A 20296-nucleotide genomic window follows, 5' to 3' on the forward strand; every position below is an offset into this window, starting at 1 on the left:
TAATCTCTCCTCCTTTCTCTGCTTAACTAAAGCTTTTGTCTCTCTCCATCTCTTGGCTTTTGAACAGTTCGCATCTTCAGCTCTTTGTAACTGACGACAGTCCCTTTTCTGATCTTGCCGCTTTGTCTCGTTGCCCACACTCAAATTCAGACTCCGGATAAAGTCTCTGCGGGAGACAGTTCTGAAGTTAAACTCTCCCACCCCAACAGAAACTGCAACCTCAAGTCGTGGACCTGTGTTGCTAGAATGTGTTTTGGGCATCATGCCCAGAGGACTAAATGAACACTTTGTTTTGCATTTTGAGCTGTTTGTAGGACACAGCGGAGAGTAGGTCCTCACGAGACATTTACTCGTACAGAGGTTTATCTCACTGACTACCAACATTTTTGGGGGCACCCGGCCCCTGAAACCACTATTTCGGAGGTATTTTTAAAAAATCACTGTGACCATAGGCTTGCCCTTACCTTTCCCTTAGCCTTTTCCTGTTTGCACAGTAGAACTAGCACTGCGGGCCTTTTTTGACTTTGGTTCCACGTATTCAGGGTCTAAATCACTATCAGAATAGTCAAACGTGAAGATTCATCGGATTCATTGAACACTTCAAAGATATTCGCTCTAGCAGACTGTTGACGTTTTGGTCGAGAGGACGCCATGTTGCTGACTGAAGAGTGACTTTAGGAAACAGTTCACTAAAAAAAATACCTCTCGCGCTAGAGAGCAGGAAACGGTCTCAAATTAAAGGGAAATGACTCATGATTTAATACCGCGTGCCGTTCTTACCACAGTGGCTACCCTTTAGCGGGAAAAAAATTCCAAATATGCTTGCGCCAAGGCAAGGTGGCACGAATGGGAGCTAGGCGTCAACAGAAAATTTGTGCCACACTAGCACGAACGGTAGCCAGTGAGTTAATGACTTCTGCTATGGGCTGGTGTCTCTTGGTGTGGTGGTGGAAGGAGCACCACAACTCATTTTCATCTAGTGGTGTCGGTGGTCTAGTGGTTAGGCTACAGGACTAGTAATAGTACAGGGAGATCGCGTGTTTGGGGGTTCGAGCATTAGCTCTGTCCGATGCTGTGTCATTGGGAGCACTTTACATGAATTTCCCATTTGGCTTGGTCCTTTCAAAGATGGACTCAGAGCTCCCACCTCTTAAATAATCTAATATTTTTTAACAGCAGGGCTGCCAACCATTCCGATTTTTTCTTAATCACAACGGTTTTTTAGCCTTACTACGAAATTCCGATCCAGGACGGCAACCCAGAAAACACTCTACCTCCCCCGCAAGGAGGAGTCAGAGTGTTTCTTAGAAGCTGGGGCCTTTGAGCTCCAAAATAAAAACTAAAAAGTCATAATGGCGGTCCTGCTATAGAATGTTGTCGGAATCCGACCTTCCATTGCAGAATTGCAACACTTACAGGCCACACTATGCCCACGTGTGGCCTGTATACAAGAAACAAAATTCGCCCCGGCTTCAACCATAGATTTAAGAGGATTTACTGCGTATCATCACATTCACACGGAGAACCAGATTGTTTCCGGTGGTACCACCATCTACACCGACAACAACACACTCCACAGACAAGTACATCTTAAGACGACCCTCCAGGCTATTGCCATACGGGTCACCCTGCACAGACCAATCACGATCTGCTCAGTTTATATCCCACCAAATTACCCTCTCAAAATAACCCAACTAAATGACTTAAAGGCTCAGCTTCCAAAACCCTTTATTGTGCTAGGTGATTTCAATGCCCACAGCCCCCTTTGGGGAGACAAACCTACAGACCAGAAAGGAAAAATAATAGATTTTTAAAATTTCAAAATAACATCTGTCTCTTAAATGATAGGTCCCCAACTTACAGAAACAGAGCCTCTTATGGCACTTCATCCCTTGACCTCACCTTTTGTACCCCTGACCTGGGACTTCGCTAGGCCCACCTGTATCAGTCAATGTGCGTAGTGCAGGGCCTGGCCGACTGCCAGCGCCCCCTTTTTCTCCCGTCGGCTTTCTGGGCACTTTCGTTTTCGTGCCGACTGCTGACGTCGGCGTTTCCGACATAATTGTCGGAACCTGAGTAGAAATGCGAAGACGAAAAAGGACGACGACCTAAATTATCTACTTTCAGTTTCGTGCTCGAGCGGCCATTTTGAATTTCGTTTGTTGACTCATTCAAGTCCGACTCACTTTTAATAGAATCTAGATCTAGATTTATATAGATCATTATAGACCTCAATGGAGGATTCATATTTCAATTCTATTGTGTCAAACCCTATCATAGGTTGTGCTGTAATATTAATGTTGGTTAAAAGCATTTCATCAGGTGCGTGAATTATAAATTTAGAATCTAGATCTAGAGACATCTAGATAATCTAGATGTAGATCTAGATCTAGGCTCAGCTGAGTCCCTCTGTTCGGAAGCGGATGCGGATTTCTAGTTCAAAGCCTATTCCTATTCACTTGTTCTACATTTATTTAGATTACTAGATCTAGATCTATGGAGGATTCATATTCCAATTCTATTGTGTTACTGTATCAAACCCTTTTATAGCAATGTAGATGTAGGCCATATTATGCTCCTTGTTTGTTTTGGAGTGTAGTTTTTTAAATTTTTATTTTTTTATATTTTTTCATTTTGGACTTGTGCTGGCCTTTTTACACGAGGTCCGTTGCAGTTTCTTTTTTGGGGTAGGGTTAGGTTTAGGTCTCTTCTGTGTTTGTTGGGGTGGGGGCTCGTTACTCGGACGTCCTTCCTTATGACACCCACAAAAGTTCTTATGGGGGGGGGTTGCGCAAAATTTTCAGACAATCTGGTTGAGGCTCACACATGCAGGTCTACGTACGGACCATTTCCCAATTCTTCTAAAAAAACCAATAGCCTCCACGACCCGGTCCCAGAACGCTTCAACTTCAAAAAAGCAGACTGGAACGGGTTTGCCAATCAATGTTCCCAGATTCTGAACCCCACTTTCGACCTCAACTACAATAAATTCCACGTAAAGCTTTTAGAAATATGCCAAATACACATATCGAAAACAAAAACAAAACCCCGGAGAAACAAGATCTGGTTCTCTTGGGAATGTGAGGATGCAGTAAAGAAAAAGAAGACAGCGTATCGAAAAGCTGTCAACAGCACCACCACAGAAAACAAGATAAACTATTTAAAGGCTCGAGCTGCGGCATGTAGATGCCTCAGGGAGAGCAAAAGACAATCATTCAAAAAAATACTTCTCCAAAATCAACAGCCAGACACCACTCAACCAAGTTTTCAAAATTGCTAAAAAATTCTTGGGTAGACGCACAGACACCATTCGGCACGTCCAGAGGCCGGATGGAACCACAGCTGAAACACAAGTAGACATCGCAAACACAATAGCTACATCTCTCGCCAAAAACTCATCCCAAGCAAACTACTACACCACTTTTCAAAACATCAAAACTAACAGAACAACAACACCTAAACTTCCACTCAAACAACACTGAAACCTATAACGCAGACTTCACAATAGACGAACTAACATCGTGCATCTCGGACCTGGGCAATACAGCCCCGGGACCGGATGACATCCACAACCAGATCATTAGACACCTACCCTCAGAAACACTTACACTCCTACTAGACATATACAACGACATGTGGCGGTCGCACTCCTTTCCGGAGTCTTGGCGTCTCGCCACTGTCATTCCAATACCCAACCAAACAAAGACCACACACACCCATCCAATTACAGACCAATAGCACTAATGAGCTGTCTGTGCAAACTTATTGAAAAAATGATCCACAAGCGACTCATGTGGTTTCTGGAAATGACGGGCTCGCTGAGCGGTCTCCAGTGCGGATTCAGGAAAACTTGATCCACTCTGGATCACCTGGTCCGCCTGGAGACCTTTGTACGCGAGACGTTTGCTGAAGGAGACCACATGATCGCCATCTTTTTAGACCTAGAAAAAGCCTTCGACACAACCTGGAAGTACGTCATTCTCAGAGACCTGCACGCTCTCGGCATACGCGGTCACCTCCCCGCCTTCATTGGCAACATCCTGAAGAACCGTTCCTTCCAGGTTCGTGTTGGATCCTCCCTTTCAGACCCCCACCAACAGGAGGAAGGAGTCCCCCAGGGGAGCATCCTTTCTCCTCTCCTATTCGAAATCAAAATAGATTCCATCGTAAAAACCCTCCAAAACAGCATAGACGGCTCGTTATACGTTGACGACTTTTCTATATGTTGGCGTTAGAAAAATCCTCATCTGAGATCTATGGAAACAAACTCGAAAAGTGGGCAAACAATAACGGTTTCAAGTTATCCCCGTCAAAGACGGTTGCAGTACACTTCTGCCGAACAGGCAGACGTGTGCTGCGGCCGGATTTGACATTATACGGGGAAAGGATTCCCGTCCAGGACCAAGCTCGTTTCCTCGACGTTATATTCGACAAAAAACTCACATTCATACCACACATCAAAGACCTTCGTGTGAGGTGCCAGAAAGCGCTTAACACATTGAAAATTCTATCGCATCCGGAGTGCTGCGGGGACTCAAAACACCTTCTCCACTTGTACATCTCCCTTGTCCGGTCCAGACTTGACTACGGCTGTCAGGTGTACGGATCAGCAAAACTACACATCCTGAAAATGTTATACCCAGTACAAAACCAAGGACTCCGCCGCGCTCAGGGGGCTTTCTTTACTTCTCCGGTGGAGAACCTCCAGGCAGAGGCAAACATACAATCACTCACACTCAGACACACACACCTCTCACTACAATACGCAATTAAACAGCTCAACACCGGAAAATCCAACGCACAACTGCATTTTTTAAACAAAGCCAGAAACCATAAACAAATTCCAAAACAACGAAAAACTCATGAAACCCTTCCTTCGGCCTCAGTATCTTTGAGGACCTCAAAAACGTACACTTTTCCAAACAAGACATCCAACAATTTCTTTTCCCTGACCTCCCTCCGTGGTACCTCACCAAGGCAAAAGTAGACTTACAGCTGACCACACACAACAGAGAAAGCACATTGACATGGCACTGGACTCCGTAGAAAATTCTCCGCATCACCTCACTCACAAACTACACACTACTACACCCAAAAATAGTTAAGCTACAACAGAAAATTCATACACTATCTGAAACAGGAAAAAATATGTTCGCATGGATACCTAACCATGTTGGCATCTGAGGAAACGAGCAGGTAGATGACCTGGCGAAGAAAGCCTCATCCCTTCTGTTGGGATCAACGACAAACACTCTCCCACAGACTGACTTTAGAAATAAAGTAAAAAAGTACACCTCCAGTCTGTGGGAGAGCCATTGGGAAAAACAGAAAAATAATAAACTATAACATAAAACCCAAACTGAAACAGCGAAATCCTTCGGACCTCTCCAGAAGAGACGAAGTCATTTTTACTCGATTGGGCATCGGACACACGGCCTTGACCCACAAATACCTCCTACAGGGAGATGAGAAGCGGTTCTGTGTCGGATACGACACAGATTTTACCATTAGACACATATTAACCGAATGTCTAGACTTTGGAGAGATCCGAAGGAAATATCATAAATGCAAGAAATTGCAAGACATTTTTTCCGTCGCTGGTCCCAACAGAATTTTGAATTTTATGAAGGCCATTGGCCTTTATGGCAAATTATAAAGTGAAACAATATTGTAAAAATTTTTATTGTTATTTATAAGAGTTGTTTTAAATTGTAAACATATTTACACAGAATTTTAGCATTTTAAAGTCAAATTGTCGTCCAAGCGTGCAGTGAACTGTTGCGAATGCAACCAACTTGTGTTTCGCGTGCTCATATGACCTTATGCAGTTGCGAGCGCCGTAAAACCCTATACTAAACTAAAGGCAATTTATTATGATTTTTACCGTCAGCTGATTTTTGGCAAAAAAAAATATTTTGGTTCTTTTTTTTTTATTTTACAAGTCTAAGTGCAGACCTGTAAATCGTCCGCCAGAAGTCGGAAAACCTCCAATCTCTAAATCAACCCCCCCCAAAACCCCCCCCCCCACCCAAATTACTGTCACCAGAGCCTGAAATGCAACCCTAAACCCATTACATCAGGCATCTACCATATTGTGATTTAAATGGTGAGTTTAAAGCAAAACTTTTGCCTTCACTTTTATTTATTTTCCGATAAGCCCTATTTTTCTGTTATTAAGACATATTTTTGTTCGTTGTAATATATAGTAATTTGAAAATAGAGCACTATTACTAATTTTTATGGGAAATTACTAATTTTCTTCATGGTCATTACTAAAAACCATGGAGATGGGTTGGCAGCCCTGTGAAGGTGTTGATAAAGGAGTTAAACCTATACCATTTCATCATTTTCGCCATGCCATTTCACTGTGGACTTTTGCCATGGTGCGGAGAACTATCAGTGGAACGGCAGTGTTACAGCATTGCCACGGTGGTGCGGCACGTATCTGTTACGGTCCTGTTGTTACGAATGGCATTAGCATAGTAGGCCTACTTCTAAAGCTTCCCATGACCTTTGCCCCCTAGTTTTACTTTTGGCTTCTCCTTTTGTTTCGCTTTCACCAAGTTGTGCGAGTTAGTGCCCATCCTTTTTTTTGCCACAATAGGTTGTGGTTTGCCAGAACTTTGGCTTTTGAAATATTGATACTTTGGTATCTTTTTGGCTCACTTTTATGTTATTTTGATGACTCAGGGTATTGTCTATCAAAAGCAGAAAAAAATTGGCTAATAACTGAACTTATGTTGTTTTCAGACTCATCGTAGTTCTACCAGATAGTGTCATAAAACATCTAACTGGTAGTTCTACTGTCATACTCATTCTTCAGTAACGTGGTCTCTGTTTCAGCATGATGTACTTTATGATATTGACAGCTCACTTAATTGCAATTCAGATGACCTGGGTTTAAAGTGATGCTATTCTTACGATTTTGTAGGAAAAGACTTGGTGTGGGATGGCACCAGAAAATCATTTTCAGGGGTATTTCATTTTGTCTTTTTTAAACAAGATCTGTCACTGTCATTGAAAATTCAGCCATATTTTGGTAGAATAAATGTTACTTATAGTCACTTTCTACCTACTTTTGTTGTATAATATTTTGGGTTATTTTTTATATTTTAAAGACTGAGGCTTTTTTTCTACTGTCACTTTTCAGTTGTTTATTCACAACTTTCAAACCGGCGTGTTCAACACCAAAATGAATCACGTCTGTTTTCTGGTGATACTTTGCCTGTTCTTTTATTTATTTATTTATTTTTTGTTGAAAAAACATACTGGTATTATAACTGTTCATTTGTACTTTGTGATATTTGTTTTTTGTGACAAAAAGAAAGATTTTATTGAGAAAATAAACTGTTCGAAACATTACAAAAGTGTAGTTTGTTTCTTTTTTTCTGTAAATGTTGTCATGATTTTTTACAGGGCATTGACTTAGATGATAGTTTCACAGTAGGCATGGATATAAGTGTTGTTTTCAGTTTTATTATTTTTTTTAGCATTTAAATGGCTGCTTTTCTATGGCAAACAAGATCTGTCAGTAATCTCTTAATGAGACTTTTTGAGGCCCAGTGATTACCCCATTTAAATGCTAAGTCTATAAATTGATAAAAGTTGCACACACCAGTATTTGATTTTGCTAAAGTGCCATCCCCTCCCTCTTGATGCCCTTACCGGCGCCTGTGGTGTAATGGTTAGGCAATTTGTTGTCGCACGTTGGAGACCCGAGTTCGATTTCTGATTACTGAGTAATTTCTAATATATAGAGTCTTTCTATCTTGGTCTTGCTGCTGGGATGTTGTATTCTCTCTGCCAAGATTGACCCAAACATGCAAGGTTAGAAGCCCACCTCATAAGTAATCGAGATCTAAATTGTGTCGATGGGGATATAACAACATTTATCCATTTTATTTTTAAAACAACTGTTGCTCTGTAAGTCTACTTTATGGAGTCAGGGGGCTCTCGTGGTCAAGAGGTTATGGTGTTTGCCCCTCATTCATCAATAGTCTAGATCCTGCATTCGAATTCAGACAGCGACGTAAAATTTTTCTCTCAAAAAATTTCTTCTTTCACTTTTTTCCTGCTCTGTAAACATGTTCTGTTGTCTGCTTTCGTCTCCACTTTCTGGCCCCGCCTCACTCTCCTGAGCCCCCTCCTGTGGGCTCCTGACTCTTTCTGTAGCCTTTCTACTGCTACCCCTCGACTCCCTTCTCACACTCACAGCTGTCTTTCATCCACTCCCCTGATCCTATGGTAGGTAAGATCAAACACTTAACCTTTTTGGATAAGGGCGAAAAATCTCAGAAATCTCGTGTGCAAGTTGTGCACATTAAGAAAGATCCCTTGGTGGTCCTAAAATCGGAATAGGCTTCGGCTGTCATCCTGGCAGGGCAAAATTCCAAATTTCCTACCAAATGAAAAATGTTAAAGTGTCCCGCGCACTCATATAACCTTATGCAGCTGCGTCATACGTAAAACACTTACCAAAAATAAAAAAGTTATGGAGTCCGATTGGGATGTTAATCTAGTGTGGCAGACTCCGCTTGCCAGTTTTTCGCTGACCCTCCAGTACCAAACTGACGTTGAGGTTCAGTGTGTACACTGAGCCTCCTAGTTTTTAACTTAAAAGCGCTGTATGGTATGGATTTAGCACATTTTTCAACTCATGAGTTTATTTTATAGTCAGGACCTCAGAATTTAATGCCTTGAGTGATGGCTCTCTAGAAGAAGCACCACAATCTCCAATATTGTAAATCAAACAGAAGATTAAGCGATGGAAGTATAGCAGTTTCAAACCCTAGTCAGTCAAAGTCAGTTCATCATGATAAGCAACTACTGAGCTAACACTACTCTCATACTCATACTTCATAGCACTTTGGGTTCTTCAGTGAAGAAACCTTTGAAATGTTCTGGCCCTTCCTTCAGATTTACTAAAAGAAATGACTCTAAAGTCCCTGGTTACACGCTACGATAAATGGTGTCAGATTCGTCGTATGCAAGAACTGTCCGTTTTATCGAGTTGTGTAGTCTTTAAACGTACAATCTATTGTCCAGTTTTCTTTCGATCAGGGAGATTCAAAGTCAATGACTTGAATGCAGATGTGCTACGCACCGGGTGACCTTGATAAAAATTTATACGCAACGTCACCATTGACGATCAACTAAATAATAAAATTGCTAAAATTTACATAATAACGCATGAAATCAGGTTCCCCGTGAGCAACTTTGCTTATTTTGAGACACTGATTCCGAATATAATATGAAATCAGTTTTTACCTGCCATAATTATTTTTACGATTTTGAGCCCTAAGATAAATCCTGCGTGGCAGCAAATTTTAAAGTGATTCTACGTCACAGGGCGCCTCCCCCAAATCTGACTGTGATCCCACGGAAAATATCAAACAGCGCTTGATTTCTTGACCGAGTCTCTAAGCCATTGTCCAAACTTTGTACAATTTTATGGTTACACCTGACGATTTGTCTCCTGATAGATAGATCGTCCAGTTTTTGTACAATTTATCGTTGCTTGTAACCGAGAAGTGAAGTCTTTGAGACAAGATCAGCTTGCAAAGTTGCATTCAGTCAAAATTGAGTTATAGGGAAGCCTTTGTCCACTGAACCGAGCAGTATCTTACTGAAAAGAAAATGAGATGGCTTTTATTTATTTCTTGTGGGGCCCCTCAGTTGCTGGCATGCTGTGCTTTTCAACTTCAACTACATTGTTGGAATGACTTTCTCAATTTTAAAAATTTTAATAACAATTTAGTCAGTGAATTCAATATTGCTATTAATTTGAATTTAATTTATGATGTTAGCTTACAATTACAGTGGAATCCAGTTATAACGAGAGGGAGGGGACGGTGCGAAATTTCCGTTATGGCAAGATTCTCGCTATAAGGAATCCAGTAATAAATTCAAGGGAAATAGTAAAGTAGGCCTAATCTATGAGTCTGGTTTTCGATTTATTTCTTTTTGAAATCTCCCCTGATGATGATTTGGTTCAACATGACCTTTAAGTCTTACTCGATCAAAAGTCGAATCAGGTTTCTTTCTCTAGCGCTAGAGATGTTGACAGCTCGGCGTTGGCGATCAAAAAGAAAGTTCTCTAGCCCACTTGCCAGCTGTGTTGTCCCCCACTCCACCACATCCTGTGGTGCGTTCCGTCTGCCTGCGCACAATGGGACATACCACACCCCGCCCACGTCACACATTCGCTCCGTCCATCACAGTATAGCACTATGACCTCTCCATCCACGCATCAAAGAAGTGAGAGGCATGGTAGGCCTAGATAATCTAGACTAGGTTGGCCTATCACTTGATGCGTTCTGCTTGTCTGTGCATGCTACACACTCCCCACTCATTCAATCCGGCCTTCATTGTTGGCACACGTGGGCTCTCCCATTATTTGTTTTGCAATTATCATCATCATTGCCTTTCTCACCCTGGATCAGGATATAGGCCACGAACAAACACTCTCCACTTTTGCCTATCCTGGGCTAGTCGCTTGATGTCACTCCACGTCTTCCCACTTTTCTGTACATCCATTTCCGTGACTCTTCTCCAGGCTCCACGTGGTCTTCCCCTTGATCTTTTACCCTGTGGGTTCCACTCTTAACACTTTTCTTGTGATGCAGCTGCTTGACTTCCTGAAAGTGTGTCCAATCCATTGCCAACGTCTTCTTCCCACCTCATCTCTGACTGGGCTCTGTCTCGTTCTTCTTAATACTTCCTCGTTGGCATGGTGATCCTGTCTGTCCATTTGATCCTCAGTAGCTTCCTCAGACACTTTTTAAAGAAAACCTGGATCCTCTTTATGCATGTCTGGGATGCGTTCCACGTCTCATATCCATACAACAAGACTGACTTCACATTTGAGTTGAAAATTCTAAGCCTTGTTCGTAATGAGATATCCCTGGTCTTCCAAATCCTGTTCAAAGAAATAAATGCAGTCTGTGCCTTTCCAATGCGGGACTTTATTTCAGCGCCTGTTCCTGTTCACAAGATAGCCAAGAAGTTTCTCAACTGGCGAGGTTTTACATATAAATCAAATGGCCTATGCGCTGTGCACAGCAGCAGCAATATTCCGCTATAACTACTGACTCGCGTGTTTGTCTGATTGTGATATAGCAAGTAGGCCTATTTTATTTACAAAGATAAAGAAGGGGAAAAAACGGGGTTTTAGAAAGGTGTCTTTATAACAGACTTCTCGTTATTTTAGGACTCGTTATAAGTGGATTCCACTGTACAAAGCTTAAAGCGGACTTACAAAATTCAGTTTAACATACCTAAAGAAACACAACAGAGCAAAAGGACAATACATACACTAACAAAATATATATAAAATGTATCTTTTAATGTACTCTTAATAAATATAATATGTCTCCTTATCAAAAGACACATACTGTACATTTGGAACTTCACTGATCAAAAGAACCAAAAAACCCCCAACAAAGCTGTTGCTTCCCCTAAAAGTAAAAGAAAAGAAGGTTGATGTGATATTAAAAAATACCCTTCCTGAGAAGAGCACAATCCAAAACAATACAAACAGTAACCAAAACTCCTTCAGAGACCAAGGAATTCACACGCACCAGTGCATTCATGTGTATATACACTCACGCACGCGCACACACACACAGAAAGCAAGCTAAGGGATAAATATCATTCATCATCAAGTAAAGTGCCAGATTTGCGACAGACATTGGAGATCATGTTTCTCCATTCATTCTTTTGCTTGGATGCTCTAAAAAAACCTACATATGATTAATTATCCTATCTTTCTCTTCCATCCATCAGTTTAGGCTCTCCAAGCAGGTTGCCAACTGGGTCTACCACTGCTTTGTTTTCCATTAATTTTGTCAGTGATGCTGATTCAAGTGTCCCATAAACTGCATCAGTACAATACTAAAGATGTGTCAGTGTCACGACGCAGTGGAATCAGGCGCTTGTCAACTTTTGGGCACAGATGGAGTTATTTGTATAATTTATACAGCTTGTTCATTTGCCTTGCTTTTGATGAAAAAAGTACCAATCTATCTTGAATATAAGTCGAAATATCTGGAGAGGGTCGCTGGTTTCAGAGGTAGAATTAAGTGAAAAATGGCTGCCAAAGTTTTTTTACTTCCATATAATCCATGGAAACTGAAAATTTACAATTTTTGTTCCTTTTACCATTTTCAGTAACATCCATACAGAAATGTGTCTTTAAATGGTTATGAAAAGTGTTCGAAAAAAAAATTCGATAATTGCCAAACCCAAGGTGGGGGGGGGGGGGGGGGGGGGGGGGATGCCGGTTTCTTCTATAAAAATCATTAATTTGACGAGCTCTTGATTTCACCACGATGCCTCACAAATGACCACAATGATACAAAATCGCACAGTTGGAAATCAATCAAAAACATTGTTACATGTACTTCAGTCAGTGAAAGACGAATAGTGCTAGGAAAATGTTGATATCATGGGTGTGGCACACTGACCTTTCACATGATATTATGCCCTCTGGAAATTGAGATCAGGGTCAAGTCCCTGAGAAATAATACCTCAAGACATGACTGACTGAAATGTTTCCATTCACTCTCAGCAATTTGAAATAGCCATTTATTATTTTGAAAGTATCTACCGGGTACATGTGTAGTATTCATGCTTAGCAGAAGCCCATTAGACTGCAGAAATTTGCCCTTGAAGTGCGATTTTAGGGTAGTAATTTACTTCTAGGTTTACTTTTAAGGGCTGAGTTGGATGGATTGCAGTATACAGATCAACTATCAGCCTCTTGATATCATATTTAAAACAATACTCATAAGTATGCCTTATAAATGACCTAATGACAAAGTATCATAGATATCAGAAACTCATTTTATGAAGGTACAAATGATTTGGAATTTAAAAAAAAAAAAAAAAAGACAGATCCAGGTCGTGGCTCCATCAGTCCGCTCTTATATATGACCATATGCAGTTGCGAGCGCAGTAAAACTCTTATCAAAGCTCTTGACTTAAGATGCCATCTGTATGAAGACAATGACATTGACAATCTTTATACATTTCGCAAGGAGAAATTTATCAAAATTGACAGCATAACTTAAGTGTGGAATGTACACCTTGAATTCTAAATTGTGCAACTTTGTATTCTCTAATAGTATGTAATACTCTAATGCTATCAAACTCCAGAGGGCCACGTTCACTCGTGTGTATTGTTGTATACCGGGTACATGTATCTTGTGAAATGAGCATACTGAAAGGCAGTGTCTGCATTAGGAACATAATGAAAATGTACAAATTTGTGTATGTCATCCTTCAAATAATAATAATCCCATCTTAGATTAACGAAGATAAAAATACAGGTATCTACATAAACAGAACAAACAACAAGGCACAAAATCGGAGATCTAAAGAACATGTCTCCCTCATTTTGTTTGTGGTCATACTAATACTAACTACCATTATTTCACATCACTTCCATACTACTAATCATCCACACTGCCCTGTGTTTGTATGAAAAAAAACCCAAAGCCATAGATTCAACTCACTGAACCCTGGGTATTATGAGCTCGCTGACTGCCCTCCTTGAATGGTCATTTCTCTCTCTCGAAAATTATAATATAAAAAAAAATTAATCAAGAAAGATAGGCCAAAGAATTGAGATTTTTTAAAAATTTAAATTTTGAGGCAAAATAGGCACAGTATACGAAGTCAGTCAAATGAATCAAAATATATCAATATCATATATCTTTTTATCAAATGAGAATTGTCCTTGATCTTCATGTTCCAGAAAAGACCAGAAGTCAGGTTGACTTAAACTTAAACGTGTACATCAGTTATTTTCACTTGGACTTTTGAACCCCTCTCATATAAATATTATTTTGCTTGAATGTGCTTGTTTCAGTGGTTTTCAGAAAGAAAAGTTCATATTTCTGTCCATATAAAGGCCTACTTAAACAGTATAAAGTTGTATCGAGTATGCAGGTAATAGTCAAATTAGTCCAAAATCAAAACAACATTTTTAAGTAAGCACATCTGGTCCCACTAATGCCTCATCCCGATATAGTTTGGGATCAGGGTTCAGTGAGTGTGAGACATTGCAGATCACAAGCACATTCCAAGAAAGAATTGCTGTGATGTATAAATAGGCCTGCTCTCCGATTTTTGTTTCACACTCTTCATTCACTCTTCTTGGGATCTTTTCTGTACGTCTTTTCCAACTCTTTCAATCTGTCCATAATTTGTGAGAGTTCTTGGGGGGCTTGAGACGTACCCTCTGCTGCATCAGGGTTATCTTTCTTGTACTGCTCTGCCATTGCTTTTGCTTTCTCCCAAAGCTCAGTAGGCATAGGCGCCTCAGGGATCTGGTACCTCTGATTGGCCACGACCCCGGCATAGACGCCGACTAAAAAGAAGATCAGTCTGCCAAACATGTTGGAGCGCCTGGCAAAGTGCCGGTGTTTGTAAAAACTCTTGTAGAACTTTTGGTACTTTTCTCTGAAAAAGATGGAGCAAAAAAATTGGGTACTTCTCAAAATGTACTGATAGTTAATTATAGCAAACTGTCAGTGTCACACAGACAATTATCTTCAAATTTCATACAACAGTGAATGATTCAAAGAAAACACCAAATTACAGTACAGATGATCTCACCTTTGACATTGCCAGTAAATTGCCAGTCGCCTATTGCCTATTGTACTTCACCAAACATTCTTTCATGAATGTAACTAACATCAACTTACGGTATTCAATAATTAATACAACTACATTATGAATAATTAAATATTTGGACAGCACAAACAATTCCCCTTCATTATGAGTCGTTCCCAAATAGTTTTTCAAGCTCATTTCTAAAATCTCAGCAACAGAAAATGCAAACAGTTTAGTCAACTTAGTGTCTTTTCATTTGATCCCTTTCCACTTTTTCGATTCATCAATGTCTAAGTTGAGACCCAGATGTGGGTATACTTTAGTGCCACTTTAAAAAAAGATTCCATTAAAAGGACAGAATAGTACCATACCCAGAAAGGTTAACATCCTGATTCCATTCACCTACTATTAACTGTGCTCCAAGGCACTACTAATTTACTCACTAAATCCAATCTATCTAGTATCTCTGAATTTGTTGTTGACTTTTTCAACTCTCTCTGAATTTGCTGTTGACTTTTTCAACTACTGATTTGTGAAATGGTGATTTGAAGAAAATGCTGACACTAATTTTTTAGCTTCTGACTTTACAGTAGTGAAAAACTAACGGAACTTCAAGGTACCACAGAATTTCTTTGTAAGGGAAGTTGCAATGCAATGATATTGAAGGGGAAAAAAACCCTTGGGATCTGAAATCCTTTCCTGGTGACAGGAATTTTGTGTCAAACAACTTTATATTAAACAGCCCACTGTAGCCTACTTTTGCGGCATACAAATCAATCTTATCGGGTTTACTGATTTCATAATGACCAATTGCCCATTTTTGGGTTGTTGGATCGAGAATGTTTTTTAGCACCTGTATTATTATCAAATTACTGAAGCATTGTATCAACATGAATCAGAATCACAAGGTGTCTCAAACCCAAAAGTTACCAAACTGCAATGGACTGGTCTAGGCTAGGCTAGGTCATCTATTTGTTTTGTGCTTCTGTCCGCCTTCACACATATATATGTGAAGTATGGCACTTCGGACTTGGGGGAATTATTGATTAAAACATTTTTTGTTGTTGAAATACACTCATGTGAGAGAAGGGTGGGTGTTATGAAGACATCCTGTCTGAGTTGTCTGAAATCTTATCAAAACTTGAGTCACACACTGCTCAGCTTGATTTACAACTATGATTTTTAGTGCTTTTGTTCTGATGTAATTTTACTCTTTACTTAGTTTTCTGATTTTACAAATTTTCCAATAACTCTAATTTGTAGAGAGCAATTTAAATAAATTGTATTGCTGTTTATAACGTTGTGATGCAAGATCCAGTTCTACCAACTTTTCTGTGGGAGTTTAGTATTGTACGGATAACTAGTGGCAGTCATTCGTACAACAATATTGTACGGACAACCAGAGTTTTTAGCACAATGGTACGAATAACCGCTCTGAAAAAACAAGAAAGAATTTAAAAGAAAAAATAACGAACACGAAGAAAAGAGCTTGGATTGCTTAAAATATTAAACTTACTGAACACGATTTAACACCCTCGCCCATTTGGTCGGAACAATTTAGAACCCTTAAACCGTCGTGCAAGAGCATGGTCGCGTGCTCATGTCTCGTTACGTTCGTACACGCTTTCTGTTCCTTGAACCATAATGTATTGTGGGCAGAGAGGCCAGCCATCGTTAAGTGTGTAAACAGTGAATGGTCCGGCCAGCGGCCGTTCCCACGTCCGGCTCAGTGTCGGTAGTGAGCCTTTTTTTTTACCGGAGAGGCGAAAACTGCTTTAAAACATTATAATTATCGAAGTGTATACAGACCCGGTAACCGGGATTACAAAGTCACGAAGTATACAGACCTGGTAGTGGAAATCTTTTGTGATTTCGGAAAGTTTCAGCGCCCAGACCCGGTATAGTGTGTGTGTGTGTGTGTGAGAGAGAGAGACAGAGAGGGAGAGAGAGAGATAGAGGAGGGGGTAGAGAACAGAGGGAAGTGATAGCAAATATCACATGCCCCAGTTGATAGGAGGGAACGATAGCAAGATAGAGTGGGAAAGTAGTTGGGGGAGAAAGAAAGACAGAGACAAACAAAGAGAAAGAGAAGACGAGCGATACATAGAGAGAGAGAGAGAGGCAGGCAAAAAAGAGGGGAGAGAGACAGAGAAATAGAGAGGGTGACTCCTCGATTGAAATTATGACATCGTTCTTTTCTTCAAATTATTTAATTGATTCCTCCATCTCCAAAACGGAGGAAAAATGATGGTTCATTGAAAAGACATTCGCAATCTTCATTTAGATCTAGGCCTCGGAACTAGATCTATGATTTATGTCAGTCTGTCTACTGTCTAGATCTAGGCCAAGAGGGCGCTGAAACTTTCCGAAATCACAAAATAGGCTTGGGCAGAATTGAAAAAAAAACCGACTTTCAAGTCTTATGTCCTAACACCTTGAGACCCGCAAGTCTCAAGCCCAGTTTCATGTCCAGGGGACATTTAATAAAGTACAGTGGAACTCGGATTCAACGAGGTCGCCGGGCCTGGCCTAAAATCTCGTTGAATCCAAGTCTTCGTTATAGCAAACACGGGATAATTACAGGCACTGAGCAAGTAATGTATAAAGAGAAGTCACAAGTAGTGTCTGACATTCCTGCATATTTTTATGAGCTGTGTTAAAAAAAGACCGATTCGTTCAAATGCACACCTGGGTCATCTCAATTGTTTGCCAAAAGGTTGTGTTGCTGTGTAGAGCCTAGCATAGAGCTACTTTTGATTCCATAGACCAGCGCACAATTCATTACGTAGATCTACGTCAAGACTAGCTTATCATTGTAATAATGATCAGTTGCAGAGGGGGATAAAGACTGACATTCATCGCTAGTGCTCCCCCCTCCCCGACACGCACACACAGCCACATGCCAACAACACATGTGTTAGTATGAAAAAAGGCCGCTGATTGGTCGTATGCAATCGGCTTTACTAAGTGAATAATGGTTCATGATGAGAATTTCAAGTCTCAAGTCCAAGTCCTGCCCAGGCCTATCACAAAAGATTTCCCCTACCTGGCCTGCAGCCTACATCTCTAGATCTAGATTATCTAGACTTCGTGACTTTGTTCCCTGTTACCGCGTCTGTATACACTCCCTCTATTATTTTCGTTCCCATCCACATGCGGTAAGCCACCTAAGGACCTAGGTGATTTTATCGGCCTGCGAGAGGTCATGGGGGGAGTCCTCGCTTCATGCCCACACCGGGGTGGGAGCTATTCTCATCGGGGGTGGGGGGGGGGGGGTGTGTGAGAATAGAGAGACATGGGTTAGGCTATATTATACTCCGTATATTATATCAGCAGGTGGCGGCCTATAAATAACCTGCCAAATAACCTTACAGTAATAACAGGGAAGTAGCCCATTAGACCAGTTTGGTGACTGACCTTAATGAATATTACATGACATTTGGAGCCCTTACTTCTTTTAACAATTCATGGAAGCGTTTCAGTCTGAGTGATCTACTTGTTTGTACACACAACACCTCGCCGCAAACAACTTTTTAGACCTTGCGCGAGATGCCCTAATAAACAAGCTTTTGCAACAGGAGTCATTTCCCTTGCCTAACTAGATCTAGACCTAAATTTCCGTTCGTACTAATAATGTGACCAAATCCTAAACATAACAAAGATCTTGATATAGTATTTGTAGTAATAGAGATCTAATAAACGTTTTGGATATTTTGTTTATGCCTAATACAACTAAATCTAGATCTAGCCGTTATTTGCGTTTGAGATACCCTTGCTTTTTTCAACTCACCTGTTTCCAGTCATCTGCGAAACTTCACTTTGACTTAGATTATGATTCATATCCCGTTATTAGCCGAGGTTGCTGTTTTTCTTCCCTGTATTAGATACGCTTACTTCCTTGTGAATATTATGAAATGATTCCAAATGTTCTCACATAGAAATTTCTGGTTACAATCTCATCAACGATAGATTAATGTCTGCTTCCTTGTCTTTTATAAAGAGCGTGCAGTACTTGACAGTTACGGTTTTTGTCATGTCAACCATGATGAAAGCAGGCGCGTTATTGCCTCAGCTTGTTTGCCTTGAATACATTGATAAAAGACGGAACCGGTTGTTATCTATCGACGTCTATCAAGGAGCTTAGAACTACTTTTAATCTCCTCGACCCGCAAATTTGTTTAATTGTTTGTTTGTGTGTGTGTGTGTGTGTGTGTGTGTGTGTGTGTGTGTGTGTGTGTGTGTGTGTGTGTGTGTGTTTAGAATTCCCCACTACACACGTAAAGATACAATTATAGCTCTGAGGCTAAGGTACCTTTTCCTTGACACAATTGTTAAGGCTTACGTTTAGCTGAACGGCTCGGTGCACCCGTTTTCTTCCTAGTCTCAGTCCCACATCTTGGTTTCGCTTCTCGTTATCGTCCCACTTTCGTCAGCCACGATTTGACCCGTTTCCGTCCCACATCTTCGGTTCACTACCTACTTGTGTTCGTCCCACATTTGCAATAATGTTACCGATTACCCTTCGACACCTTTAATCTCTCTCTCTCTCTCTCTCTCTCTCTCTCTCTCTCTCTCTCTCTCTCTCTGCTCAGCCTATCTTTAATTTTTAGCGTTTTGCCCATTTTGGTCGTCACGAACATTTTTGAGTCTCATATTATGTTTCAATCACAGAATTCTGCACTAAGTGTAGAATTCTGTGGTTTCAATTTAGTAGCATTCAGGGGAGCTCTCATGGCCTAGAGGGGAAAATGTTTGCCTCTCATTCAAAGGTCCCGGGTTCGAATCCGGGTAGAGACCGAACAAATTTCTTCTCTAAATTTGTCTCCTATCACCTCCTTTCCTGCAATATGTTCTTTCGTCTGCTTTCGTCTCTACTTTCTGCCCCCACCCCCTCACCTCCTTTGCTCCCTTCTCTGGGCTCTAACTCTTTCTGCACCCTTTCTACTGCTACTCCTTTGCTTCTTCTTACAGCTGTGTTTCAGCCACACCCCTGATCTTCTGGTAGGAAAGATAAAAATTTAGCCTTCTCGAACAAGGGCGAAAAATCTCGGAGGTCCCATGTACAAGTTGCGCACGTTAAAGATCCCTTGGTGGTGTAAAATCAATAATAGTAGGCTTCGGCCGCCACCCGCGCAAAATTCAAAATTTCCTACCAGCTGTAAATATTTGATGTGCCCCACGCGCTCATATGACCATACGTAGTTGCGAGTGCCGCAAAACACCCCCCCCCCTCCCCCCAAAAGCGCTCTTTGTTACATTTCTTTTTTCAAAATCGCGAAAATCACGAATTCAATTCTTGCGCGAAAAACAACAAAACAACAACAACAATAACATCATCAACAACAGCAAAAAAAGAAAAAAGAAAACAAACCATGGTCAAAGATACTATACCCTAGGGTATACCAATAATTATAAATTACAGTCTTTGGGATGTGCTATATTTGCCCTGGTGTCTATTAATAGAATGACCTTGTACTTAAGTGTAATCAGCTGGCTATGATAGGCGGTATGCATCAGGGACGAGATGTCATTGTTCTGCTATGGGTGTTGTGTTACCCTGACTGAAAGAGAGAGGCTGAGGAAAGACACAGAGACAGAAATAATAAATAGAGGAGAGAAAAGGGGAGGGTGGAAAAGAGATAGATAGATTGATAGATGCGGGAGGAGAGAGAGAGAGAGA

At 40.8% G+C, this 20296-nt stretch overlaps 2 protein-coding genes across 3 annotated transcripts in view; one reads left to right on the top strand and one right to left on the bottom strand.

The window, feature by feature from the left end:
• Positions 1-20296, top strand: part of LOC101864132 (ATP-dependent DNA helicase Q4) — a 69679-nt gene that overhangs the window by 21029 nt on the left and 28354 nt on the right. The window lies entirely within an intron of this gene.
• Positions 12563-18772, bottom strand: LOC101859919. 2 transcript variants are annotated; one of them, XR_001184708.2, is made up of 2 exons: positions 18069-18343; positions 12563-14463 (listed from the first exon to the last, which is right to left on the bottom strand). XR_001184708.2 is itself a non-coding variant. In XM_005094503.3 (2 exons), exons 1-2 carry the CDS (start codon positions 18454-18456, stop codon positions 14145-14147), a joined length of 369 nt encoding a protein of 122 aa, XP_005094560.1. In that variant the 5' UTR covers positions 18457-18772; the 3' UTR covers positions 12563-14144. The 2 variants fall into 2 exon arrangements, 1 of the variants encoding a protein (XP_005094560.1); XM_005094503.3 differs by lacking the exon at positions 18069-18343 and adding an exon at positions 18407-18772.

This window comes from Aplysia californica, unplaced genomic scaffold (assembly GCF_000002075.1).
Source record: "Aplysia californica isolate F4 #8 unplaced genomic scaffold, AplCal3.0 scaffold00083, whole genome shotgun sequence".
NCBI classification, from domain to species: Eukaryota; Metazoa; Mollusca; class Gastropoda; order Aplysiida; family Aplysiidae; genus Aplysia; species Aplysia californica.